This window comes from Hesperophylax consimilis, chromosome 29, assembly GCF_061612785.1.
Source record: "Hesperophylax consimilis isolate HC1 chromosome 29, BYU_Hcon_1.0, whole genome shotgun sequence".
Lineage (NCBI taxonomy): Eukaryota > Metazoa > Arthropoda > Insecta > Trichoptera > Limnephilidae > Hesperophylax > Hesperophylax consimilis.
Window position 1 is genome coordinate 19,429,417 of NC_142864.1, and position 17,917 is coordinate 19,447,333.

The 17,917-nt window shown below is 37.1% G+C and overlaps 1 protein-coding gene across 1 annotated transcript in view; it reads right to left on the reverse strand.

Moving 5' to 3' along the window:
- Gfrl (Glial cell line-derived neurotrophic family receptor-like) overlaps positions 1 to 1,707 on the reverse strand; it is a 116,491-nt gene extending 114,784 nt beyond the window's left edge. Inside the window, exon 1 of the mRNA XM_089649110.1 lies at positions 1,650 to 1,707. Within this exon, the coding sequence (XP_089505236.1) occupies positions 1,650 to 1,707 (58 nt within the window). The remainder of the gene's footprint in view (positions 1 to 1,649) is intronic.
- Positions 1,708 to 17,917: the final 16,210 nt, after the last annotated feature.

A 17,917-nucleotide genomic window follows, 5' to 3' on the forward strand; every position in this document is an offset into this window, starting at 1 on the left:
TATAATTTATCTAGTACCTACACAAAGTTATACACAATCTATGTGACTTCATATACAGGGAAATGTTTATATAATAATTGAAATTATCTAACAGTAAAATAAAAATTTAAATTTAAAACATTTATGAAAAAAAACATATATAAAAAGACAAAAAAATTTTTTTGAGTGTGAATCTATTTCAGAACAACCGTTTCTTCCTGGGATCAAAATATATATATGAACTCTTAATTAATTTGAATATCTTTTGAATGTTATTTTATAATTGAAGTAGATAAAAGTAATAAATCTAAACGAAACATGAAACAGAACAAGACACAGAAAATAAAAAAGAGGTAACAGTTGCGATTGGGTATCGAATACACAATCGTACAACGCTCTAACCACTAGTCACTTGATTTATAAACTTTATATTCTTCTTCATTCTACGTTATCTCTAAATAGTACAAAAATAAAGTCCCCTAAAGTCTCCAAAATAACGTCCTGTTTGTGCGCTTAGTTCTTCCAAACTACGCAACGGATTTTAATGGGGTTTTAATTATCATTTAGATATTTTCTTCCGGACGGTTTATATATATTATACATGCATGTTATATTTATAAAAAGTAGAGGAAAGTCGAGTAACGCCGGGTACACTATTTTATAAAAAAATATTTGTTTCTTTGTTTGTTCCGTACGCGTTCTTATACCATTTATCTGATTTCGCTGGGGTTTAAAAATGTTGGGATTTATAACTAGGCTAACCAGAAATTTTAACATTATAGAGTGAATTAAATTGTTATATTTTGCCTATGTAAGAAGTCAACTTAAGTACAATTCTCCTGTCTGGAACCCACATTATAATATACATGTACAAGCTGTTGAAAGAATACAAAACAAATTCTAACGTTTTATAAATTTTAAAAAGGGTATTCCAGCAATTATGTTGAACTACAACACTCAAAATTAAATTATATGAATATGCTCAAATTGTCAGACAGAAGAATTATCACTGACTTGGTATTTCTATATAAAATTCTAAATGATTTAGTTGATAGTCCGGTATTGTTAGAATTGATAAGCTTCCGGTTTCCACAACGTTTCAGTGCAGAAATTCTGTGATTAACTACCATTATGTTTTCCTCTTTGCCCACAATACTAATGGAGGGAAACAATTATACGAAGTCAGTGGACATCTTCAATTTATCTTTAAACAAATATAAAATATTGTTAATGAAGCAATTCTGTTATGTACAATACATAATGTATATTTTTTAATAGGTATGCATATATAAAAGCCCCGAAAAAGGGCGTTAATTAAAAAATAGATAAATAAGTGCCAGGAGTGTATAGAGAGTGTCAAATTAAAGTCGACATAGTGTAGTTTTTAAAAGTAATGTGGATTTAATGATACTACATGAAGTGAATGATAGAAAAACTCGGGATGCCCGAGGAAGACATGAATTAAATAAAAAAAATGTTGTAAAATAACACACAAGTAATGAGTGAAGAAAGAGGTTTGTATTACTTGGAAGTGAATGGTTCAAGAGGTCGAGGATCCAAGGAAGACATGGCACGATCAAGTGAAACAAATACTTATTACAGTACAATAATATTATTTCCATTTTAAACATGCACCCATTTGTCTAGAATTCATAGCATCAAAACATTACCCCAGACCATTAGTTTAATTTGGGAGGTGGGCATGGGTACTGCAGCCCCGGGAACCATTTATAGGATAACCAACCAACACCCCTGCCATAGGGCAAATCATGTAGTTCTCTACGTTTGGGGACTTAGCAGGGGTGTCCGGGAATATGGGGTGAAGTTTGTCTAGGTCTTCGCAGTGTATGGGTTTGCTCACCTACTGAGAAATGGGCTGAATCGGGAGAAACTGGTTGAGGGAGACTTCTAGATGTCTCCAGCGGGACTCCCTCGACCCATCGCCTTACAACAAAGTGAGGGGTAGATTCATGCGTCCGTCACTCTTGGACACATTGAAACCCAGATTCCTACCCACCCCTAATAGATTCATACCCATCACTAATAGATTCCTACCCACCCCTAATAGATTCCTACCCACCCCTAATAGATTCCTACCCACCCCTAATAGAATCCTACCCACTCCTAATAGATTCCTACTCACACCTTATAGATTCCTACCCACCCCTAATAGATTCCTACCCAACCATAAAAGATTCCTACCCACCCCTAATAGATTCCTACCACCCTAAAAGATTCATACCCACCCCTAATAGATTCCTACCCACCACTAATAGATTCCTACCCACTCCTAATAGATTCCTGCCAAACACTAATAGATTCCTACCCACCCCTTATAGATTCCTACCCACCCCTTATAGATTCCTACCCACCCCTAATAGATTCCTGCCCACCACTAATAGATTCCTACCCACCCCTAATAGATTCCTGCCCACCACTAATAGATTCCTACCCACCCCTTATAGATTCCTACCCACCCCTTATAGATTCCTGCCCACCACTAATAGATTCCTACCCACCCCTAATAGATTCCTGCCCACTACTAATAGATTCCTACCCACCCCTAATAGATTCCTGCCCACCACTAATAGATTCCTACCCACCCCTAATCGATTCCTGCCCACCACTTATAGATTCCTACCCACCCCTTATAGATTCCTACCCACCCCTTATAGATTCCTGCCCACCACTAATAGATTCCTACCCACCCCTAATAGATTCCTACCCACCCCTAATAGATTTTTCCTTCCCAGAACTTCATTTCCATAAAAAAGACCCTCCTCATCTCCAAAGCTGATGGGCCTCCTGTGTGGAGTTAATGTAAGAAAAATATATATATAGTAAGTCCCCGAGGAACACCGGGTACACTTCAGGTGTGTTCTATAAATAATAATATTGCATTTCGTTAGCGTTTGAATTGCAGTGAATTTTCTGTCATTGGAGTTAAACTGTCAATAAGGGTAAGTGTACCAAGAATTGGCTATAAATAACGGTCAGGGGGGTTGGTTGATATGGGTCACCTCGGGCTGTAGGGTATATTTAGGGAGGGGAGGGAGGTGGGCTGTGCTAACTGTAATCATAGTTTTCATCAGATTTGAATGCTGGGGAAGTGAAATGCTCCGGGCGAAATATCATCGATTTTGTTATTATAGGACCACGGTTTTATAATGAGTGCGGGAGATGAAAATAGATTGCCTATAACTTTACTTTTATAGGTTAATATTAAACCTTCCAGTCTCAGAAGGACATTACTTTTCCATTAGAGGCCCTGAAGGACAGATCTGACCGGGGCGTCCATACATTTTTAACCACAAACATCATATTCCATAAGAAGCCCTCTAGGACAGATTTGACCGAGACGTCCATAGTATTAATAATAACATGGAATTTATATAGAGCAGTTTAGTGACATTTCACTTCAAATGCGATTTACTATAACATACTTAAAAACGGTAATTTAGTATTAGTGGTCATGTTATTAAAATTATTCCTACAGTGTGCCTTACCCAACACAGATCTAATAATATAACACTAAATATACTGTTTTCCCAACTGATGACAAAACGTAGAATAACAATAACAGCAGGACAGGAGTAACAAAAATATTAACATAAAAACATAATATAAAACAGGAGGCAGTTTGTGCTCAAATGAGAATCTTCTGAACAGACATTTTAAAAGGTACAAGGAGGCAACTGAAATTATTACTAAACAGAAACATCATAGTCTATGAAGGACAGATCTGACCGGGGAGTCTATAAATTATTACTAACCACAAACATCATATTCTATTGGAGTTTCTGAAGGACATATCTGACCGGGGCGTCTATTAACCACAAACATCATATTCTATTGGAGTTTCTGAAGGACATATCTGACCGGGGCGTCTATTAACCACAAACATCATATTCTATTGGAGTTTCTGAAGGACATATCTGACCGAGGCGTCTATTAACCACAAACATCATATTCTATTGGAGTTTCTGAAGGACATATCTGACCGGGGCATCTATTAACCACAAACATCATATTCTATTGGAGTTTCTGAAAGACATATCTGACCGAGGCGTTTATTAACCACAAACATCATATTATATTGGAGTTTCTGAAGGACATATCTGACCGGGCGTCTATTAACCACAAACATCATATTCTATTGGAGTTTCTGAAGGACATATCTGACCGAGGCGTCTATTAACCACAAACATCATATTCTATTGGAGTTTCTGAAGGACATATCTGACCGGGGCATCTATTAACCACAAACATCATATTCTATTGGAGTTTCTGAAAGACATATCTGACCGGGCGTCTATTAACCACAAAAATCATATTCTATTGGAGTTTCTGAAGGACATATCTGACCGGGGCGTCTATTAACCACAAACATCATATTCTATTGGAGTTTCTGAAGGACATATCTGACCGGGGCGTCTATTAACCACAAACATCATATTCTATTGGAGTTTCTGAAGGACATATCTGACCGGGGCGTCTATTAACCACAAACATCATATTCTATTGGAGTTTCTGAAGGACATATCTGACCGGGGCATCTATTAACCACAAACATCATATTCTATTGGAGTTTCTGAAGGACATATCTGACCGAGGCGTCTATTAACCACAAACATCATATTCTATTGGAGTTCCTGAAGGACATATCTGACCGGGCGTCTATTAACCACAAACATCATATTCTATTGGAGTCTCTGAAAGACAAATCTGATCGGGACAATAAAAAAGTATTTTTAACATTTTTTTAAATAATGCTTTGATATATGCGATTTGTTCCAAGTTTCTCTCAAATACAATCTCTTCTCTCAAATTCTCTCAAATACAATCAAATACAAAAATGTAATCAAATGATTACATGGATTAAATCCAAAAAAAAGTAAAATGATATGATTACAAATTAACGTGATTTATTCATTGACAATTAAAAGTTGAAAATAACGTATATTTTTTATTGTACGAACGGCATTAAAAGTGAAGTGACAGTTTTCTTATTAAAAAGTATGTGTTTACAAAATATATGAAATGAATGTGTTTTCGAGTCAAAATGTCCCGGTAAGTTTTTTTTGTTGAGAAAATTGATGTTTTTTAGAAACGTCAATGTTTATTTCATATACAAACATTTCAAATATAATTTTATCTTGTTTCTAAAATGGTATTTCTTTTTACGACAACTTCAAAAATAAGAAATATTTAACACATTTTAGATACCTCTAGAGCAGGGGTGCTCAAACGGTCGATCGCGAGTGCTTTTTGAGTCGATCTCGAGAAAAATTTCCCATTTTTCATGTCTTCTTTTTTTATTATTTATTTGTAGTTTGTAGAATTTAAAATATTGCAATCGACTAACTGACGAACATATGTCATCGTGCTTGCGATTAGCACTCGGTAATTACGTACCATCGTATGAAAAGTATGCTGAGGACATGCAGTGCCACGCTTCAACATCCAAAGTCCAATTATTTAGTTAATTTTAGAAACTAGAACTCGTTTGTCTTTTGTAAGAACCAATAAACTTGCGATTTTGAATAAATATAAGTTTTTTCATGGACTTTTTAGTGCAGACCTCCACCTACCTTGACTAAAAAAAATGCATATTGCGAACTAATTTCTGTCGTTCCTCCAAATTCTATGTGGATTCGTTGCAACGTCCCTATATATACATATATACACTTATACCTGCGCCATGATACACCCTACCTTCATTGACGACAATTCTGCATCACACATACTTGCAGCCTCTTAGAGTCGATCGATCGGAATCTAATAATATTGAGGTAGATCGCCAGCAGTTCAAGTTTGAGCACCCCTGCTCTAGAGCATTCTGAAATGTCATGAAATTTCACCGTTTCGTTGCATAACCTGTACTTGTTTCGTATATCTCGTATTATGGCTAAATACCCCATTGTAAATAAAAACCTCACTAATTAATTATCTCATTTTTAATTCCAAAAAGTAAATACGGACCGCCAATGCATTATAGGTTAGTACAGAGTTTTCCAATAAGAGGTGTTATTTTGATATTCAATCGTAAAAGATCAATAGTTTTGTTGCTTGTGTGGCACGTAGCGCCGTTTTGTTGAAAATAAACGTTGTCCAGATCAATACCATCCAATTCCGGCCATGAAAAATCATTAATCATCTCTCGATAGCGCAATCCATTCACCGTAACTGTTGATCCAGCCTCATTTTCAAAAAAGTAAGGTACAATGACTCCGCCGGACCATAAACCGCACCAAACAGTCACACGTTGAGAAACAAAAGGCTTTTCAACAATAACTCTTGGGTTTTCCGAGCCCCAGATGCGACAATTTTGCTTTTTGACGAAGCCACCGAGGTGGAAATGGGCCTCATCACTCAAGATGATTTGCATTTGATTCGCTCAAGTGAATTTTAATAAGTTGAAGCGTGTACCGTTCCATTTTTATTAATGGCGTAGTTTCTACTTGTCAAATGTTAAAAAATGACAGCTTCAAAAGTCACATCTACCGAAATAGCGGGCTATTCAAAATAACACCTCTTATTGGAAAATCCTGTATTTCAATTCATCTTTCCCATTTTATTAATATTTTTACGTAAGTATATGACGTCTGATGATTCGAAATGTCAAATTACTCTAGTGTTGCTGGTAGATATCAATAAATTTACAATTTTAAAAATAATTCTTAGGCTACCTATAATTACAGACTCGAACCTAATCTTCAATGTTATGAATGTTTTTGATGTTCGGCAGCTACATGCAAAAACTATCCTTACCCATCCCACAAATATACATAATTACTACGAAAAAAGCTCAAATATACGATGTACTCGAAGCAACAATAAAAACTTATTACAAATACCGATAACGCATACTTATTTTGGTCAACGATACTATAAATACTTTGTGACAAGACTCTACAACTTTATTCCAGACAATATAAAAGAATGTTTATAAATTTTAAATTAAATATCCCTGTCGAAGACTTAAAATACAATTTCTTATTAAATACTCTAAAAATACATACATTAGAAGATAGACGTAAAATAAACTATTTAACGTTCTTATTCAAAATACTTAACTCTAAATTCGACTGTTGTGAACTCCTGCAACTTATAAACATACATACACCCACAGTAACAACACGACAAAATACAATATTCTACAGCAGCACACATAAGCGTAACTACATTGCCCACTCTCCGATACAACGACTTCACACCATGGGAAATCATTACTTGGGTGATGTTGACATATTCAATACCAACTTGGCAAGTTTTGTGGATCATTTAAAACATTTATTTCAACAATACTCCTAAACACATCATGTAAACCTACAAATAGCTGTAATTTTCTGTTTTTGTTTCTTGTGTTTGTATGACTTGTTGCACAGCTTTTATCAAATGTAATTTTATTCTTATTTTTTATGTTTCAAAGTATCTGTCAAATAAAAATTATACTACCAGCCATGTAAAAGCCCTATGGGCGTTAAATAAATACATAAAAAAATGTGATTCAGAAAAAAATGTTAAAGACAATTTAAAAACTTGGATCAAAAATAAGAATAAGGCCTCTACCGGTGCATTCACCCAAATTCGCAGTTATTGAAATAACTACAGTATTGAGCGAATACATCTTAATACAAGTGTAGGTATGTTCAAAGGTATTAGGAAGTTACTTGAAAAATTCTGCCTCAATACAGGCTAGCCTAGTGAGGCGGTATTTGAGAAACCTCAACTAATGTACCTACTTTTAATTTCTTTTTTACCTTCATCATATTATTGTTGTATTTTTCTGTTAATTTTATAACGTTAAAAAAAAGTTATAGTTATAAATCAATGTACAATTTACATCATAATATGTATTTTTAGTTGTAACGTGCAAACTTTCTTAAATAAAGCTATATATTATTATTATAACATCGGATCGATAAGCGGAACTACTAAAGTATTTGTTGTGATTTAGCTAGCATGGTCAAAATATTGGTACGTCAACTGATATCGTGTTGCAAAATTGATATACGCTGACCACACTGGCAGCTAGCAAATTAATTAACGGCAGACGGTTACATAAAAGTGGAAAAATACTAATAAATTGACAGTGTCAAATTAAAATAATAACTTTACTATTCATTAAAAGTCCGCATGTACTTTTTAACAATAAAAAAAGGAGTTATTTAGTTAGTGAGATCTTTAGTTGTGAGTTGTGACTAACAACTTTCGTTCCTCCAAGTTGGAGCAGAATCAATTGATCTTGTTTCGATCGTCCATTAACCGTGCATACTATTTCTTTTAGCTTAACAGGAAGCTGCAAGCCAAAAATGTGTATATTCTTGGTATACCTTATATTGTAGGTAATAGGCATTAAAATCGGTTGACACATTGTGTCTAGAAACGTTTGATTTCAAGCACAAAACTGGTTTTTATTTATATTGTAAATAATTTTATAAGAAATCAAAAAAGTTAATCAAGGGAAACTGTCACAGATAATTTTAGCTATAATTCTGTATTTTTTAAAGTTGTTTCCTTTACGCGTTCATACATTTCTATTGAAAATATTTTTTTTTTGTACTTTACATTTATATTTTTTATTAAGTAATTTATATTTTTATTTGTACTCTATTGAAGCGAAACGATAGGAAAACCTTCAATTTATTTAAATCATATTTTTTGGTATTCATAATGTACACCAATTCGTTATAAAGATTAATCAAAGCAGTGATTTAGCATTAAACTTCGGATTAAGGGCTTAGTTAGTTCCCCTCAATTCATTATTTAGCCAGTTATTTTGCATAATCATAATACATTATCCAAAAAGTCGTGCATATTGATAGCGTATCCGACACCTTTGAGGCATCGCTAAAAGTGTAACAGGTTTTATTAGATAATAATAAAAATAACGCCTGCGTCATACAAAACCCCACATGTACAATCACAGCCAGCAGATGTAACATGTATGGTAAAAAAACAACATCGGGATTGCTACGATTATGAAATAAAACAAAAAAGAATTTCAATATTACATTTATTTCAATATCGCATAGAGCAACAGATCTCTACTTACAACAAAATTAGATTAAACTCAGGGGTGAGCGAATTGTCGCTATTAACGTATTAACGAAGTATTTGAATGCACGGATGGAATTTATATTGGAAGCAAAAGTTTGAGTGTGACATTGTGTAAGGACATTAAATGTTTAACCTGTTAAACGAGAGTAGGGCGCCAAACAACACTAAGGAAAGGGTTGTAAAATTTTGAAGAGGTACAACCCGATGACCAGCGAATTAATTTATCTAGCTGATTGCGTCACCCGGAAGTCTATCAACTGGAGCGCTCGCTCGTATCTTCTCTGAAGTCGCGTCGACCCCGGCTGGCTGCCCGATTGGTACTCACGGTCCACGCTTCTCGAAATTATGACCCGAGCTCCCTTCTAGAACGGCCCATAGAGCACACGTCACATAGATAACTCAGAGGTCTTGTCAGATGTTTGATAATTAGTGGCAGGGCAAAAGTGAACTGCTACAAAAGCATCGGCTTTTGTCTACCGCCTGTCGGAATCATGTTTTAACCGTGCTCGCGGACATCGCAAACTGACCATAGATGATGGGTTTTGTTTATCGTATTGTCATAGGGCTTAATGAATCGGCATAAAATCATCGATAGTAACGCCTAGCGATCCGATATTTTAAAGTTACCGATTTCACTGTGCTAGACCCCCTGACTTATTTAACATAAAACATCTGTCAAGATGAATAATATAGTAACCCTTTTTATTATAACAATTTCCGAAGTTTATTCATTTATTGATTTTCGGGAAATCGACAGATAAAATTTATATCAGTTTTTTACATAAGTATTATATAGCCAAAATAAAATCAATTATGGATTTCCTCCTTGTGACTTTACCTATACTGAGACAGCATAATAAGGAATAAGTAAATTAAATTAGTAAGAAAGGAATATGAATTCAAAACTTTATGCAAAACAAAAGATTATATAAAACGAAAAATTTACACAACAAAACATTTATCAATACATTTAAAGCCATGAAGAAAGGTTGTAAATATTAATCAAATTATAAACAAAAGAGACATAACATTATTCACAAACCATCAGAGAAATATTCTTTAATGGACCTCTTGAATTTGGTAAGTTCGCAACTGAAAATATCAACCTTGGATAATACGCTATTGGAATTATTGCATGGTCTTTTCAGGCAAGAATTCGGCTTAGAGTTCGTTTTGCATTGTGTAATGGACCTGTTTGGGGTAAAATAACGTAAAGAATTTTTTTTTTTTCATAAATTAAAATACGTTCAGAGAATAGGGAGGAACGAACAGACTATGGACATCTTTGGGACATACTAGAAGCTTTATTATAGAAACCTACGTCGGTAATAGGTGTTAACCACGTAATAATTGAAAAGAGGCGTGATGGAGCTCAACGAATCAGATCATTCCCAAAATCAATTAAATAATTTTTCGCCAATCACGGAGACTAAGGGCGGTCTAAAGACACGAAACACTCTAGGTTGATTTACTGTTGAGCTAACCTTGGGATCCGGTCCCACGATGCGTGTAAGGGCACTTGGAGAACGACGATAAATTTGCATTCTAAGGTAGAAACGAAGCGATACCCAACCATCGATAACGAAACAGGGGGGGTGACGGTTTGGCGAAAGAAGATGGTTTTTTAGAATGTTTTGGTCCAGAAGACATATTACGAGGTGATCCTCATAGCGAGAATTGTTTACGATCGCTGAAGTTCTGAGTGCTATTTCAAGTGTTGACAATGGACACGAATTTTAACTTAAGATGGGATGTTTGGCCGAAATTGCCTAATTATATTAACACGGGGGAGATGCAAGTGGGGTAATTAAGAAAAGACATAAAAGTTAATGGGTCACGAAGTCTTTGATTAACGATCAAAATTTTACGACCTTTTTTGCGCGTAAACAAAGTTACGAGGATAATATATTGAAATTCCTGGATGAAGCGAGAAAAGAGTATATGGATTGGGCTAAAACTAGACGCAAAAAAACTGTAAAAACAGGGATGTACTGGGCGTAGATCACCGAAAAGAAAGGACCAGGAATCGAAAAGAAACCCGAAAGGTAGTTTAGCTCATGATGGAAGAGGTGTCACCGACTCGGGTAGTGGACAGCGATGGATTACGAAAAATTACCAGAAGATATGCGGCGGATATCACGAAAAGAGTCAAAACAGGTAGGCGAAATTACAAAAAACGTGTCGAATCAAATTTTGGAACGAATGCCTACGTATGTCATCACCGAGAGGAAGGTATATGTGTCCTGGGATCACCCACGGATCGTGTAGACACCAATCAAATGCTAGAAGGCAGCACACAAGGAAGGATACTGGATTGCGCAAGCGCTGGACATAATAGGTGAAAAGCTTCCGTTAGTTGGGATAATTTATCGATTATATTATCGATATCAATAGCGAATTTCTCGGAAAGATTTCGAAAACAACGATATAGAAATGAGCTACACCTAGTCTATAGGCCGGAGATCAACCAATATTACGGACACAACACGCGTACGAGAAAAAATAATCAAATAATTTTGCGCAATAATCTACATCGCCGAAAATCATTTACGGGAGGGCGCCCGGAAGTCAGGTCACCGAGTACACGCCTGTACCCGTCTCGGCAGGGGGGTAGGTGTCTACCTCAACTCGGCAGGCGGGGGCCAAAAATCCTGAAACGGGGTTATGCAATTCTAAACTTAACGGGAAGTGAAACCTTGAATTCATAAAGGCGAAAGTCGCACAAATTTTAAGTCGATTTATTCGAAAAAACATTATTAAATAGCGTTGTTTGGAGGGAATCAGGGCTTTTTCGTTTTAACTTGGTAGGAGTCGGTCTTCGAGAACTTAACGTCGCGACAGTTTGGTGTGCTATCTTTAAACTAAACTGATAGAGTTTTAAATATAGTGAAGTTGTGGTTTTAATATTAATTGAGATAATTGAAGTGTTTTAAAATTTAATTAGATTCAACCAAAAAAAAAAGGGTAAACTCATAATTAGACGATACTAAATCCACGGGTTGGAGTCTCTTGGTTCAGACTAATATAGAACGATGAAACTCAACTGCAGTAATGTTTAATAATAACGCGTGTGCCATTAGAGGAGAAAAAAAATAGAGAACCATAATAATTATCAAATGACCTGACGAAAACGGCTAAGACAAAGTTCTAAAAATTTTGTGAAATTGAAGAGACAGCGTACATTGATCAAAAAGAAATAATAATAAAAATCGTGTAGAAACGCGGCGAATGAGTTTACTCGGAGAGTAGAATTTAATAAGAGCTAAATACATCATTCGTAAATCACATGTGGACCTTCTGGTCAAAATTAATAATAATTCATTTCCAATATATAAAACGTAGAGTAAATTGCTCATTTGAATTGGGGGTATAGACAGTGTTTTCCTTGCGAACACGGGAAGGATTTTAACGGTCTACACGATATAAGAATTGAGTGAAAAAAATCGAAGTGAACGTGGCAGATAATATATGAAAGGTTCTAGGGAGGGGAAGGGGGTTCTGGGTAGATCTCGGCAAATACTTACTTAGATACTCTAAAATAGTCGATAGGGAGAGATATCTAGACTAGGTACAGTGGAGGCCAACAAATACCTATGCATGTCAACTATCAACTTACGGTTAGGGAGGAAGAGATATTCTATTGAAAGAAATGATCTGCTTAAACATTCCGAAATCTAGTATTCGGTAATTTATGTGCTATCTACGGGGCGGCGTATGAAAGTAGAAATTTTAGCTAGAAAATTAGATCCAATATGGTTATAGTTCCTACTGGCGAGTAGACGGGTGACATAGATAATCGATTTCGAATTTAATACGAACCCTTAACGGCTTAGGGGCTTCTACATCCTACCTACAGCCCCTGGACGTGGATTAATGTACATGTCGTCGATATCCCGACTGGACTGGTAATATAACGATTTTGGGTGAGTGATCCTGCATGAATATATATTTCCAGAACGTTAAAATTGCGACGAAGATGGGGCTGCAACTGATAAAATAGTATCACATTTAGAACTGTTTGCTTGCTTCTAACAGCTGTGTTTAGCACGAGGCCAATGACCTACTTATTTGTAAGCAGTTAGTGGCGACACACGACCCAAAAGGAAGGAAAGGGACCCCATAAATCACTCGACGTCCGTGCCTGACGACAAAAGTCGTACATTCTACCGAGTTGGCAGCCGCGCAGAGGCACCTCAAATCAACATGGAAGCGACTAGCTGCAACCAACTCATGCTCAAAACAAATAAAAAAATCAAATTAATAATATTTGTATAACCTTATATGTTCACTAACAAATTCCCGAATACCTTTGGCCTCGGCTTAGAACTCACCGTTGGAGTATGTTGTTCGTAAGCTGTCTTGAGAAAGCACACAACTTCCTCAGCTCAGAAGTTTTTCTACTTTCCTCATCACGCGATTTCGGGGCGTCAACGTTGTATGGAGAATCACGAAGAGTTCGGGAGGTCATCCCTTTTCGCGGAGCCGGGTCGGATGAGAGGACACGAGAAGGCAGTATGAAAATTAATGTCAAGTTGGAATGTTTGGGCCTTGGTTCGCTGCGAAGGCGTTTAATTGAACGGGCTCCAAGTCTTTCAAAATCGCGTGGAGGGGACGTCGGCGTGATGAACGAGGGTTCAAAATCGGAGGACGAACACATACTAAAGCGGGGTTTACCCGGAGGTTGATGCAACTCGACTGGAAAACCCTCGAGATCCTTTGCAGCAACCTTCGTGAGGTGGATAGTAGGCCTGGCGGCTAGTGGACGTTGAAAGCCTCACCAGAACAAACCTATTTGAAACATGCACGCGTTTAGCATCATGACAAGGGACGCAATGAAAAATTCCCCTTTTACAGTCAGTAAAGTAGTCCGTTGGAGGAAGCGGGGCGGGGTGATTTGGGATATTCCAACAGGTGCATTACCTCTCCCTCTGACGTGAGCGGTCCGGAGGTGTCAAGGCGACTATAAGAAGAAGTTAGACCAGACCTCGGGGAAAGCCAGACACGTATTGGTTCTTGGGGTTTTGCATTTGGAAGGATAGCGACCATTTCATTTGGGGCAGTGAGGTGCCGACCCAGTTTGCAAAGAAAAACCTTTTTTTCTCGTCATTTAATCCGTTCCCATCTCCTTTTCTCTCGTTTCCACTTCCATCCGCAACACCCAAAGTTTACTAACCACAGCTAAATCCATTTATCTAGTTTCAGTACATCGTTACAGAGGTCGACGAGAGAGTCCCAGTACTTATGCGGAAACAACACACTATTCAACGAAGGGTTTAATAGCCCGTACACAAGAGGGGGGGGGGTACGGTTCTATGTCACAATCTAGAATTTATAAACACGGGGACATTAGGTAAGGGCGGGGATACAAGGAAATTGTAAAGATATGATATAAGCTGTTAGGTCGATTAGTAATAGGGTCCAGTATTCGAAAGTTAGGTGAGACACGTACTCGTTCCTTGTAGAACTCGCTGAGGGTCGATGGACGTTTTCCCCACGCTTTGGCTAAAAAGAACCGGGAGTTACCACAGAAAGGAGACATTAAATACCTACCACCCCATAGCGGGGGGGCTTCGAATTAACAAATCACACAACGTGAAGTTAAGGGATTTATTGTAGATCAACCCCAAAGCGTAGGCCTTATTTTACTGTGTGCGATACCACAGGGGCGGGGAATATTCAGAGTTAGCTAGGCCCAGCACGATATCGTTTTGCAAAAGCGAAACTGAACGCTGGAGAGAAGGAGGTATAAAAACCTCATTCAAGCGAGTTAGGACAATTAGGAGGTCGAGTCAACACAATTGATCCACCTTGAACAGGACAGAAGAGCGTGTTATACCCATCAATAAAATTTAAACGAAACATGAAACAGAACAAGACACAGAAAAATAAACAAAGATAACGGTCTCAACTGGGAACGTCGCTATGTTTTTTTATGTAACTCATTTTTTGAGTTTCATTTGCACAGAGCAAGAGAATTGTGGCAGAAAACTACATGCGTAACTTTTTTTCCGAAGCCTTCCTCCCTAATGAACAACCCTGTCAGTATATGAATCAATCATCCAACACTATCCAATTAGAATACCGTAAAATGGGGCGAATATGAATTGGGGGGGCGAGTTTGATAATCGCTGATATCTGCACAATTCTCGCTACCATTCAGAAATAACTCGTTTCTTTTTAATGATTTTTTAAAACATTGATTGAATGACAATAGTCCCAACTGCTCCCAACTGTCTGGAACCAGTGAGACTGCGGCATCCCCAATTGGAGTATGTTGTGAGGCTGAAGGTACTGTGGTGGGGAGGAGATGGGGAAGAGAAAGGTGGTGAAGTATCTGGCTATTCAGATCTGGTCACCAAACACGGCCAAAGCTATTTCAAACAAAGTTTCAATTCTGAATAACGGTCTTACACCAGGGCGATACTGAGAGTATATTCCACCCTGGAACGTGCCACAAATATACTATATATATAATTTTAAATGAGTAAATTGTGAGACAATACAAATTAATCCAATAAAATTAAACTTGGGAATGGCGGGATTTGAACCCGCGACCTCCAGCTTGCTAGTCGAGAGCTTTACCGCTCGACCACGGAGGGCGTCATTTTTTTAATTTTACTGGACTGGGTTGTAGATGACAATGCATTCTACCAACTTTTGGTGGCATTCACGCAAACACATTCATTTTTCTGAAACTGTATGACATTATAAAAAAATTACGGCAGTTAATATACGGAATAAATCTCAGTACAATTCAATAAGGATTTGACTTAAGTGATTTAGTCAAAACTTGGGGAGGAAGGTTGAATCCTCAGTCAAACCATTTTTTGAAACACACTATTAATATTAAACATCTTTTATTAAATTATTACATGTGATGACTGTTAACACTGTCAGCGAAATTTAGTCATGATTTGGTATATTTTTTAAAACATTTAATATAGGCATATAATATACAAGTGCCATGTCTTTGGCTAGAAAGGTTTGAATTTTTTAGTTTCATAGTTTAAAATTGATTAAAGTCTCCCCGATTCTCAATTTGCGATTCCATCATTTTTTTCAAAAATGGCTCCCTTTAATGAACAACCATGTCTTTGTACAAACTGCCCGTCTCAAATTTCAATGCATTTTAAAATAAATGCCCAATCAATCCTATCCACTAATTCCATCCGAAACGAACGAGTGAGATAGTTATTAATTCATTTGGAGTGATCACAACGCAGTGTGTCCAGTAGGCTGTGGTCCTACCCTGAGGGCATGGCCGCTGTGTGCAGTGTGCAGTGTGTAGTGTGCACCGTATACCCAGGGGGACAGCTCGCTGTGGGTAGTTTAGCGGAATAATGGCCTGAATCAACGTTCGATACTGGAATTAACTATTCGATAAAGCAAACGTGAGAAGGAATTCGAAACCTGCTGCAATCAACTTAAATTGCTGATTAATTTATTTTTGAGAATTTATGCCGTTTTGCGCTTCCGGCTTCTTTTGTCCACGTTTCTGACAGCATTACAGTGTTCATCGTCAGGGCGGTTTGTTTAATTTTACATTATTTGAATGCCAGAAAGCATTATATATCGTCTTTGTCTCTGGCGAGCTGTGTGGATTTCATTTTTACGCAAATCTAAAATTTTATTCGGTGATTGATGAAATTTTGCATACTCAACCTTCAAAACTAGACCACCCCCATCCTCTTTTCCCACCACCAATTATTGGATCACCTAAATCACTGCGGTAGATGGTCACCACAAGTGGTATTCTATGTTTGGTGATTTAGCAGGGGTGGCTTGGTTCATGGGGTGAAGTTTGTCTAGGTCTTGGCAGTGAATACATTTGCCCGCCTGATGGAAACCTTTCGACCTCTCCAGCTGTACTCTATTGGCCCATTGCCATACACCTCAGTGGAAGGGATGGATTCTTACGTTCGTCACTCTTGGACACATTGAACCCTTGATTACTGCCAACCCCTTATACATTTCTCCTTCCCAGAACTTCCTTTCTTTCCTTTCCCTAAAAAGAGCCCCCACACAGCATCCCCAAAGACCTTTAGGGATTTTTTCCTCAGGGCCTTCTGTTTGGAGCTAATGGAAAAAATGGGGAGAAAAATGAAATACTTGTAAATTTGTAACCAGGAAAAAACAAAAAAAAATATGCAAACGCCGAAATATAAGCTCTTTTCTACAAATCACTAAAAATCTCATTTCCTTGTTGACTATCCCTGACCGACAAATATAAAGCCTTGCCAAACAGAGTGACAATAGAAGTCATTCCGACCTGAAACCGAGTATCGGCCCCAAATAATTCACAACGTAGATTTAAAGCCCCTGCATATTTTAAATGATAGCAATCAACGTGGAACGGGTTCCCAAAATAAATCCATCCATGTCGAATTCAATTGAAAGCTTTTTAAATTTATTTTTGACGTTGATTATCTGGGAACGTTGCTTGTCGGAAACAGAAACGAATTAAAAAAATGTTGCAATTGATTAGGCGATGTTAGGGTAGTTTTTTTGCGTCTCTTGTTTGATTCGCTGTGCTTGTTATAGGTCGCAAAATTGTAAATTAAAAACTAGAGTTAAGAACTTTCTTTCATTTAATGTGTTTAAAAAAACACATTTAATTTTTACGTTGATATTTTATCTCGAAGTTTTTTTAAAGTAACCCACACGGGAGGCCATAAGTAAAATAATGACCTTCTGGATCTAAGTCGTCTTTGGTGATAGTTATGTAGAGGCTCTTTTCAAGAGGAAGCTAAAAGTAAAATGTGTATATTCTTGGTATACCTTATATCGTAGGTAATAGGCATTAAAATCGCTTGATAAACGTCGTCGAATCTAGAAACGTTCGTTTTCAAGCAAAAAATAGGTTTGTAGCAGAAGA